At 37.7% G+C, this 11,646-nt stretch overlaps 1 protein-coding gene across 1 annotated transcript; it reads right to left on the bottom strand.

Moving 5' to 3' along the window:
• Window positions 1-5,168: 5,168 nt before the first annotated feature.
• On the bottom strand, window positions 5,169-11,639 carry LOC119721369. Its single transcript, XM_038191426.1, has 5 exons — window positions 11,446-11,639; window positions 10,118-10,308; window positions 9,280-9,440; window positions 8,025-8,983; window positions 5,169-7,357 (listed from the first exon to the last, which is right to left on the bottom strand). The coding sequence occupies exons 1-5, from the start codon at window positions 11,533-11,535 to the stop codon at window positions 7,244-7,246; spliced, it is 1,515 nt and encodes a 504-aa protein (XP_038047354.1). The 5' UTR covers window positions 11,536-11,639; the 3' UTR covers window positions 5,169-7,243.
• Window positions 11,640-11,646: the final 7 nt, after the last annotated feature.

An 11,646-nucleotide genomic window follows, 5' to 3' on the forward strand; every position in this document is an offset into this window, starting at 1 on the left:
TGCAAATAAATTTTTGAGTGTTTTAAGGAATTTGGAAGAAAATCAAATTTTGGCCAAATTTTCAAAAGAAAGGAAGGCTAACCCCTTGCAAATTAATCTTTGAGTAATTTGAGTAATTTTGGCAGAAAATCAAATTTTGGCCAAGTTTTCATAAAAATGCAAGGCTAACCCCTTGCAAATTAATTTTGGAGTGATATGAGGAATTTTGAAAAGAATCAGATATTGGCCAAATTTTCATAAAATTGCAAGGCTAACCCCTTGCAAAATAGTTTTTGAGTGATTTGAGGAATTTTGAAGAAAATCAGATTTGGCCAAATTTTCATTAAAATGCAAGGCTAACCCCTTGCAAATAAATTTTTGAGTAATTTGAGTAATTTTGGAAGAAAATCAGATTTTGGCCAAATTTTCATTAAAATGCAAGGCTAACCCCTTGCAAATGAATTTTTGAGTGATTATAGATATTTTGAAAGAAAATTAGATTTTGGCCAAATTTTCATAAAAATGCAATTTTGGCCAAAATATGAAATTGCTTGAAAATTGCTAGGAAGATGCCTGATGGCCCTTAGAACACATTCCCAAAATTTCTCAGGCCATATGTGGTGTTCAAAAGAAATATGGCGTCTACAAAATTGGAAAAATTAATTTTTTTTTTTTTAATTTTCGGACAAAAATCCTTTGTATTTGCCCAAATTTTCAAAATAATCACTTTAGAATGATGACAATATGCTAATCATGCCTCCTAAAGTGTTTCTAGGTCGTTTCCAGAAAAGTCAATTTTTGACCAAAATTTGATAAAAAAGTAAGGCTAACCCCTTGCATTTTTTTCAATTTAGGGCAAAATATGAAATTGCTTGAAAATTGCTAGGAAGATGCCTGATGGCCCTGAGAACACATTCCCAAAATTTCTCAGGCCATATGTGGTGTTCAAAAGAAATATGGCGTCTACAAAATTGGAAAAATTATTTTTTTTTTTTTTAATTTTCGGACAAAAATCCTTTGTATTTCCCCAAATTTTCAAAATAATCACTTTAGAATGATGACAATATGCTAATCATGCCTCCTAAAGTGTTTCTAGGTCGTTTCCAGAAAAGTAAATTTTTGACCAAAATTTGATAAAAAAAACAAGGCTAACCCCTTGCATTTTTTTCAATTTTGGCCAAAATATGAAATTGCTTGAAAATTGCTAGGAAGATGCCTGATGGCCCTTAGAACACATTCCCAAAATTTCTCAGGCCATATGTGGTGTTCAAAAGAAATATGGCGTCTACAAAATTGGAAAAATTATTATTTTTTTTTTAATTTTCGGACAAAAATCCTTTGTATTTTCCCAAATTTTCAAAATAATCACTTTAGAATGATGACAATATGCTAATCATGCCTCCTAAAGTGTTTCTAGGTCGTTTCCAGAAAAGTCAATTTTTGACCAAAATTTGATAAAAAAGTAAGGCTAACCCCTTGCATTTTTTTCAATTTTGGTCGAAATATGAAATTGCTTGAAAATTGCTAGGAAGATGCCTGATGGCCCTTAGAACACATTCCCCAAATTTCTCAGGCCATATGTGGTGTTCAAGGGAAATATGGCGTCAACAATATTGGAAAAATTAATTGTTTTTTTAATTTTTCGGACAAAAATCCTTTATATTTGCCCAAATTTTCAAAATAATCACTTTAGAATGATGACAATATGCTAATCATGCCTCCTAAAGTGTTTCTAGGTCGTTTCCAGAAAAGTCAATTTTTGACCAAAATTTGATAAAAAAATAAGGCTAAGCCCTTGCATTTTTTTCAATTTTGGCCAAAATATGAAATTGCTTGAAAATTGCTAGGAAGATGCCTGATGGCCCTTAGAACACATTCCCAAAATTTCTCAGGCCATATGTGGTGTTCAAAAGAAATATGGCGTCTACAAAATTGGAAAAATTAATTTTTTTTTTTTTAATTTTCGGACAAAAATCCTTTGTATTTGCCCAAATTTTCAAAATAATCACTTTAGAATGATGACAATATGCTAATCATGCCTCCTAAAGTGTTTCTAGGTCGTTTCCAGAAAAGTCAATTTTTGACCAAAATTTGATAAAAAAGTAAGGCTAACCCCTTGCATTTTTTTCAATTTTGGCCAAAATATGAAATTGCTTGAAAATTGCTAGGAAGATGCCTGATGGCCCTTAGAACACATTCCCAAAATTTCTCAGGCCATATGTGGTGTTCAAAAGAAATATGGCGTCTACAAAATTGGAAAAATTAATTTTTTTTTTTTAATTTTCGGACAAAAATCCTTTATATTTGCCCAAATTTTCAAAATAATCACTTTAGAATGATGACAATATGCTAATCATGCCTCCTAAAGTGTTTCTAGGTCGTTTCCAGAAAAGTCAATTTTTGACCAAAATTTGATAAAAAAGTAAGGCTAACCCCTTGCATTTTTTTCAATTTTGGCCAAAATATGAAATTGCTTGAAAATTGCTAGGAAGATGCCTGATGGCCCTTAGAACACATTTCCCAAATTTCTCAGGCCATATGTGGTGTTCAAGGGAAATATGGCGTCAACAATATTGGAAAAATTAATTGTTTTTTTAATTTTTCGGACAAAAATCCTTTATATTTGCCCAAATTTTCAAAATAATCACTTTAGAATGATGAAAATATGCTAATCATGCCTCCTTATGTGTTTCTAGGTCGTTTCCAGAAAAGTCAATTTTTGACCAAAATTTGATAAAAAAGTAAGGCTAACCCCTTGCATTTTTTTCAATTTTGGCCAAAATATGAAATTGCTTGAAAATTGCTAGGAAGATGCCTGATGGCCCTTAGAACACATTCCCAAAATTTCTCAGGCCATATGTGGTGTTTAAAAGAAATATGGCGTCTACAAAATTGGAAAAATTAATTTTTTTTTTTTTAATTTTCGGACAAAAATCCTTTGTATTTTCCCAAATTTTCAAAATAATCACTTTAGAATGATGAAATTATGCTAATCATGCCTCCTAAAGTGTTTCTAGGTCGTTTCCAGAAAAGTCAATTTTTGACCAAAATTTGATAAAAAAATAAGGCTAACCCCTTGCATTTTTTTCAATTTTGGCCAAAATATGAAATTGCTTGAAAATTGCTAGGAAGATGCCTGATGGCCCTTAGAACACATTCCCAAAATTTCTCAGGCCATATGTGGTGTTCAAAAGAAATATGGCGTCTACAAAATTGGAAAAATTAATTTTTTTTTTTTTAATTTTCGGACAAAAATCCTTTGTATTTGCCCAAATTTTCAAAATAATCACTTTAGAATGATGACAATATGCTAATCATGCCTCCTAAAGTGTTTCTAGGTCGTTTCCAGAAAAGTCAATTTTTGACCAAAATTTGATAAAAAAGTAAGGCTAACCCCTTGCATTTTTTTCAATTTTGGCCAAAATATGAAACTGCTTGAAAATTGCTAGGAAGATGCCTGATGGCCCTTAGAACACATTCCCAAAATTTCTCAGGCCATATTTGATGTTCAAGGGAAATATGGCGTCAACAAAATTGGAAAAATTAATTGTTGTTTTTTATTTTTCGGACAAAAATCCTTTATATTTGCCCAAATTTTCAAAATTATCACTTTAGAATGATGAAAATATGCTAATCATGCCTCCTAAAGTGTTTCTAGGTCGTTTCCAGAAAAGTAAATTTTTGACCAAAATTTGATAAAAAAGTAAGGCTAACCCCTTGCATTTTTTTTCAATTTTGGCCAAAATATGAAATTGCTTGAAAATTGCTAGGAAGATGCCTGATGGCCCTTACAACACATTCCCAAAATTCTCAGGCAATATGTGGTGTTCAAAAGAAATATGGCGTCAACAAAATTGGAAAAATTAATTGTTTTTTTTAACTTCGGACAAAAATCCTTTGTATTTGCCCAAATTTTGAAAAATAATCACTTTAGAATGATGACAATATGCTAATCATGCCTCCTAAAGTGTTTCTAGGTCGTTTCCAGAAAAGTCAATTTTTGAGGAATTGTGGAAGAAAATCCGATTTTAGCCACATTTCATAAAAATGCAAGGCTAACCCCTTGCAAAATAATTTTTGAGTAATTTGAGTAATTTTGGCAGAAAATCAGATTTTGGCCAAGTCTTCATAAAAATTCAAGGCTAACCCCTTGCAAATTTATTTTTGAGTGATTTGAGGAATTTTGAAGAAAATCAGATTTTGGCCAAATTTTCATAAAAATGCAAGACTAAGGCCAAAAAAACAAAGTCTCCGGTTTCTGGTATGCGCCCGCATCGCCGTAGCCATGCGCGTCGGCAAAATGAAAAAGTTTTTTTTCCAATACAAGATGATGTCTCAAAACCGCCATCTCACTGGTTCGACTGGAATTCTGCTGCTGCACAATTTTAACGTGTTTTTAGATGGGGTTATGATCGAGAATAAGCTTTATGTGGCCTCTTTGGACTCCCATATATTTGCACTAAGTTTAGTCGGGCACCATTTGCAGTCATCAGCCGACATTTGCCGACATTTGAAGTCATCAGCCGACATTTGAAGAAAATCAGATTTTGGCCAAGTTTTCATAAAAATGCAAGGCTAACCCCTTGCAAATTAATTTTGGAGTGATATGAGGTATTTTGAAAAGAATCAGATTTTGGCCAAATTTTCATAAAAATGCAAGGCTAACCCCTTGCAAAATAATTTTTGAGTTTTTTGAGTAATTTTGGCAGAAAACCAAATTTTGGCCAAGTTTTCATAAAAATGCAAGGCTAACCCCTTGCAAATTAATTTTGGAGTGCATTTGAGGAAATTTGGCAGAAAATCAAATTTTGGCCAAATTTTCATAAAAATGCAAGGCTAACCCCTTGCAAATACATTTTTGAGTGTTTTGAGGGATTTGGAAGAAAATCAATTTTTGGCCAAATTTTCGTAAAAATGCAAGGCTAACCCCTTGCAAATTAATTTTTGAGTGATTTGAGTAAATTTGAAAGAAAATTAAATTTTGGCCAAATTTTCATAAAAATGCAAGGCTAACCCCTTGCAAGCAAGGCTAAACTTGCAAATTAATTTTTGATTGAGTTCAGTAAATTTTGGAAGAAAATCAAATTTTTGCTAAATTTTGATGCCAATGCAAGGTTAACCCCTTGCAAATTGTTTTTAGCAAATAACTTGTTCAGTTCAAATAACTTATTTACTGGTACATTAGAACATTTTCTTTTCATAAAATATTTATTTTTCCACAAATTATGTTCGTCTTCAAATTTACAGTACAAAATTATACAATAATTCATATTTTGGAATAAAGAAAAAGAAAAATGCAAGGTTTGCAATACGATAATATTTTTCAATCGTGCAACATAACATATTTTTTTCCCATTAATTGAGACTGAAATCTAAGAATCGATTTCTTACAGTCTACTTTCCCAACAGTCATCTAAAAGAAACAAAAATCTGAGAGAGAGTAGGCTTTCAAGATTCCATGGATTTCACTTCAGACTATAATTCTCATGTCTCATTTTACTTTTCAGATTGGCCTCATAATTAATACTTTTATTAGGAGCACTGTCTTATGAATACATCAGTAACTTAATAAAAAAAATATATGGCAAAACACAAGTTAACTTATAAAATAGAAGTCAATGAAACAAATTCTACAAATCAAATATTAAACACCCTTCGCTCACCACCTTCGCATTAAAGGTTTCTGCAAGCTTCAAAGCTAATAGCTGTATTTTCACTTTGATAAATTGTCGGCTTTCAATACCAGTAATAATCAGGCATGCAACTGGGAATTTAGAGGGGGAAAAAAAACGAGGAAACTCCAAATCATTCAAGACTTTGTACAGTATTTTTCAATTGGTGATGGCATTAATGAGGAGTCAAAAACTAGCAGATCCGAGGAAAAGTTGCATGCCTGAATAATTAACATTCCTACAATACAAAAGACTCTTCAGAAACACTTGTTGTTTTAAGGCCCCCCCCCCCCAATAATAAACTGATTATGACTTTCAAACTCCAAGTTACACAACAATTCCGCACGTGAAACACAGCCCTAAACCGCATGCCTGCACCGAATAAAGAGAACCAATCAGCTTTCTATCTTCCTGTTTTTATCAGCTCCCCTGAGTCATTCTAAACACTTAGGTGCCTGTGGTTTCAACCGATTACTAAGAACAATTACAGAACTCTTAGACTCTTAGCGCCAGCTGCCATTAAGTCTAAGCGGAAGACAGAGCTGTGAATAGGGTCACACGCCCGCGGCCTAATTTGTGTTGTCTCTCATCCTCACCCCCCCCCCCCCTCATGTGTGTGCGTGCGGCTTAGTTCAGCTATAATCCTCCGTCGCATTAGGGAAAGTAGGTCGGGGGATTTGCACTCTTGGCTCCTAAACATTTATTTTGTTGCGGATCTTGGAGCAAAGAGGGGCGACATCGGAAATGGTCTTGTCTTTTAAATCAGCCTGTGATTCATGTTACTGGATGCGACGATGAGTCGTTTGTCAACATGAGTGAACACGTCCTGTGTGGTTTTTAGTTTTGGGACTCTACACGGCAGCAACAGACACAATTGTAAGCATGTAGCCTTAGGGTCATTACCGTCAAAATGTATTGCCATGTTAAGCCTAAAATCTAAGACCCTCAAGGTACAACTGTCTACAGATTGATCCAATCCACTGTCGCCATTTCAGATGGAGCACCACGCTCACATCTCCCAGATCACATTAATCACAATAAGCACTGTGTTAGATCCGCGGCGTTTGGTAGCTGATGGCCCACCTGCTGCTACTGTGTTAAATCCGCGGGCGTTTGGTAGCTGATGGCCCACCTGCTGCTGCTGGTACTGTGTTAGATCAGCGGGCGTTTGGTAGCTGATGGCCCACCTGCTGCTGCTGCTACTGTGTTAGACCCGCGGGCGTTTGGTAGCTGATGGCCCACATGCTGCTGCAGCTACTGTGTTAGATCCGCAGGCGTTTGGTAGCTGATGGCCCAGCTGCTGCTGCTGCTACTGTGTTAGATCCGCAGGCGTTAGGTAGCTGATGGCCCAGCTGCTGCTGCTGCTACTGTGTTAGATCTGCGGGCGTTTGGTAGCTGATGGCCCACATGCTGTTGCAGCTACTGTGTTAGATCCGCAGGCGTTTGGTAGCTGATGGCCCACCTGCTGCTGCTGCTACTGTGTTAGATCTGCGGGCGTTTGGTAGCTGATGGCCCACCTGCTGCTGCTGTTACTGTGTTAGATACGCAGGCGTTTGGTAGCTCATGGCCCACCTGCTGCTGTTGCTACTGTGTTAGATCCGCGGGCGTTTGGTAGCTGATGGCCCACCTGCTGGTGCTGCTGCGGGTTGAGGTGCAGGTGCTACTTGCTGCTGTACACTTGCCACCTGACTGCGTGCTGGAACAACCTTGTGACAGATAGGAAACAAAACAATACTAAGGCCATTTCCAAAATAGGTGTTTTTGTTTGCAGCTACAGAAATTTGCGAAATGATTCTGATAAAAAGATTCACAAACAAATATTTAAGAGTTCAGGCTTTATAGCGTGTGGGAAAAGTATTAATCTAAGAACTAAAATGCAATGATAATGCAAGGATAATTATAATTTGGTGCTTACATGCATATAGCGCTTTATACCAATGGTTTCAAAGCGCTTCACAATTATTACCCCTGTTCATCAGGCCATGAGACCATTTGTTTCTGCAGCAGCTCGAGATCAGCGCAATCTGGTCTCTGCCTTCACGGGTACCCATTTATACTCCTGGGTGGATAGAGGCAATTGTAGTAAAGTGTCTTGCCCAAGAACGCAACCACCGTGCTCCCGTCTGGGTTCGAAGCTGTGTGCCACAGCACAAGAGTCGAACACTGTAACCACTCAACCACAGCGCCCCACCCAGATCATGTCTTTGCTGGGCACCCAAGAGATCTGCTTAGTTCTCAGCTCATTTCTCAGCTGCTTAGTTCTCAGCTCATTTTGACCTTCCAAGTTTGTTTTTAAAACAGTGTTTTTGAGAGTAGGGCTCCATGAAATTGAACTCTAGATGGCTCCGTTTTGAAATAATTAGTGATACTTACATTTCTCATCTGCCTCCTGATATTCTTCACAGTCCTGTCAAACGAAGCATCCCCTGTGACAGGTGGTGTCTCTGCCTCCGTCAACCCTGTATCACCGTGCCCCCTCTGCTCAGAGTGCCCTGCTCCTCCCTCATAACTCAAACCAAATCCTGCTTGCTCTGGTTGTGAGGATTCTGTGGTGTGCTTCCGTTTGCCAAGCAACTGCCGTGGCACAAACGATGAAGTTTGCAGGTTGGGCGGAACAGGACCAGAGGTTTGGGCGGGTGGGTTGGAACACTGATCAGGGTGTGGTCCTTTTAAGGAAACTGGGCGTGTCCTGTTATTGGCAGAGGTTCCGTCCTGAGATGGTGTCTCACTTCTGTCCCGCCAAGCAACACGCTCCAGAAATCTCAACCGAGGCCTTTGGTTTTTCTCCTCCTTTGCGTTGTCGCCACGACGACTGTCTCGTCCAAGTTTGAATCTCGGTCTCCCACCTATTTGGCCCAAGTCTGAAGCACCGGTGGTTGTCACAGGTTCCCCCTCAGTGTTCGTAACAGTGTTTGACATGGGTGTGAGGTTATTTTTGTGTTGGTTACCTGGTATGTTGGGTTGGTAACCATCGGGATAGGGGTTGAAATTTCGGGGCAGGGTGGCGTGGGCTGTTGGTAGCCGTGGATACTGGTCACGTGACGTGACCGGATCTTCCCATTCCCAAACGGGTAGAGTCCTTGGAGGGGCTGGAAGTTGCTCTGGTATTTTTTCACTGTGATCACCAGGTGACGTTACACTAGATTCATTAACAGACTGATGCGAGTCTGTGGATGTATTTGGAAGGGAGTCAGGTTTCCTAGGACCTATTAGCTGGCTTGTGTTCGAGTCCTGGCCTGTAGAAGTCTGAGTGCTAGACTTCAAAGCCAGAGGATCATTGCTATCTTGCATTGTTGATGCAGGTTTGCCATGAGAAGTAGAGGGCACCTCTGCTGAAATGCAACCATAAACATGGATAAGAATGAGGAAAATTTCGAAAAAAAATCTAGACAGATATTTTAACAGATTCAGCAAAGCCTGATGTAAATGAACATCACACAAACTATACAAATACCTAATGCATACAAAATCCTGGCCATCCTCCACTGTTATATTTCAAAGCCAAAAATATGCAACTTTGTACATTTTTCACTGGTGGAAGTGGGGCTCACTATGTATAGAGAGTCTAGTATCTAGTCCCCATTTATAGGGCTATTCTTTACAAATAACACTGGATACTTGGACACACCATGACTTTCCTGCTGTAGTTTCTTCAACCGTCTGGCCACTTCTTTTCTCCTCTCTTGCAACTTACGCCCGGTGTCTTCCACAGACTCGTACTCGGGGGCGTAGGAGATGTGCAGAGTGCCCCCGTAGAAGGGTCTGTCATCCATCTTACGTTTGGCGACCCTAGGGATGGAAGTGAGTCAGAATAATTATTTTACACATAAAATTTGAAGTGAAAATATATTGGTATTTTTTTGCTTTCAACAGAATTGATACAAAGTGTGATGCAAAATTACAAGTAAAACAAAAATTTAAACATGCATGTAATTGATTTTATCTCTGGAAGATAAAATGCTTTATTCTTGGTGCACATTAAAGTTTTGGTCAAATAAATAGCTGCTTTTGGCTGCAGCAAAGAACCAAGATTATTTGTTTCCCCTATATCTCATTTGCGTCCAAGTATAAGGAGTCATTTTTTTCAAAACGATATATATATCCATTTGAAAAAAGTGAAGAAGTTGTCACTGTTATCAAGCTTTAAAGAATACAAACAGTATAACAGCTGTTTCTAATCTTCATTTTCGCTTTATTGTTTGCTTAAATTGTGTTGAGCTATTTAACAGCTGTCAAAACTGACTTTGGGCAACCGGGAGAGATCGGGATTCTAAAACGTAACAAACTGGCGTTTATCGCATTTTGGAATATAAACCATGCATATGTCATAGTAAAACTTAAATCTGTATACGCATTAGTTAAAATACCAACCATGTATTGGTAACTTGGAGTTTGAGTTTAAAATTCGAATACAATAAATCCACTTGTTTTTGTTAGTTGAATGGTACAGCAGAATATGGGAGTACCTTGCTGCTTGTAACTCAACATATTTGACCCAGTAGACTTTGGTGAATGCCTCAGCTGGGAAATCCTCCAGTATCCGGTACTCCTCAATCGTGCCATACAACGAGAACAGTTTGAGCAACTCCTCGGTGACTTTGATGTCCGGTACGCCCTGGATGATCAGGTAGCATGATTCCTGGTTGATTGTGTACACCTTTGTAAAGAAAAGGATGCAATATGACGTTAAACTTCAGACATGTCCGATTAAAAAGAAAAAAAAAAGAATCAGCACCAACCTGTTATGCTTTAGCGATTTTTAATAAATATTCACGTTTTCCAAAACCTACAAATTTTCCCTCACCGTGTCTGCTAAAAGGTACCGTCTATATTTTAACATAAATCTTTAATGGTGCTCTGTCCATGAAAGTTCCATTGTCTGGTTCCCCTTCTACAGCTGGAAACACAAAATGAAGTCGAAAGACGATATTTCCACCGCGAAATCGTAAAAACTTTTAAGGGATCAAAATAACAATAAGGACAGCGCGTAAGAAAAAATAAAACGGTACACCGTGTAAAGTGAATGGCGCCCCCAATCGCCAATCAGTAGTCTTGTCTCAGTGATTTTTGTTCTCCTTTCGGGGAAAGGCAGGGTTTTAAGAAATCATCCAGCAGGGATATACACGTATAGTCTTTAATCAACTTGAACTTTAACAGGGAAAATATAAGACTTTATTCAGGGGATTTTTTGGTAAAACATTAACTATGAAAAAAAAGTTGAGATCTTTATAAAAACCACTTCCCGCATACCGCGATAATAAAATTAATAGGGAGTCCACCTCCATTTGCACACTCCGAGTATGTCTATTTTCACAGGCATCGTACACGGACTAATAAACCACACCGCTGTCGGATTTTTTTATATCAATTTGAAAAAGGAATAATTATACAACCTAAGAAACAGGACAATTCGGGAAGGTTAGTGGGCAATCTCTATTCCGAACGAGAAACGTGATAAGTACCGCGATAATACGGCGTTCCATCCTACTACTACTAGTACTACTAGGAGTAGGCCTAGTTGTACTGATTTTGTAAAACAACATTTTCATTTAACATTTTAAGGATACATTTAAGTTGACATAATTGCATAAATTATTAAATTTGCCGTAAATTGTAATGTTGTTAATGTTAATTGTTATTGTTAATGTTGATTTTTGCTGCAAGTCATATTGGATAGTGTGTGTCCGGAAAATGGGCAGATAATTTCTGCTTTAGGCCGGAATTTACGAGACCAATTTCAGAATTTAAGTAAACAGAATTACATTTCAATATCATGTTCATCAAGTCAACTTACTTTCACAGCTTTTTCGCTTCTACCGTCTCTGTATGCGGGCCGAACATCGCAGGCTTTCTTCCGACGATGGTGATCCATGCGCGCCGCCATCTTGAGCAAATTTGACAACCCGCCAACTTTGTAACGATGAATTTGATTGGTCAGGATCGGCCTCGGGTCACGTGAGCATTATTTTGGTCACATGACATGATGATTTGGGCA

The sequence above is a fragment of the Patiria miniata genome, unplaced genomic scaffold, assembly GCF_015706575.1.
Source record: "Patiria miniata isolate m_02_andy unplaced genomic scaffold, ASM1570657v1 HiC_scaffold_13, whole genome shotgun sequence".
NCBI classification, from domain to species: Eukaryota; Metazoa; Echinodermata; class Asteroidea; order Valvatida; family Asterinidae; genus Patiria; species Patiria miniata.

What these genes read in the sequence shown, in the direction of transcription:
- LOC119721369 (XM_038191426.1), bottom strand. Translation starts at nt 11,535, where the DNA reads ATGGCGGCGCGCATGGATCACCATCGTCGGAAGAAAGCCTGCGATGTT. An exon ending in GTTGAGTTACAAGCAGCAAG is followed by an intron (nt 9,441 to 10,117) that starts GTACTCCCATAT and finishes TTCCATCCCTAG; the next exon opens with GGTCGCCAAACGTAAGATGG. An exon ending in ACTACAGCAGGAAAGTCATG is followed by an intron (nt 8,984 to 9,279) that starts GTGTGTCCAAGT and finishes GTTGCATTTCAG; the next exon opens with CAGAGGTGCCCTCTACTTCT.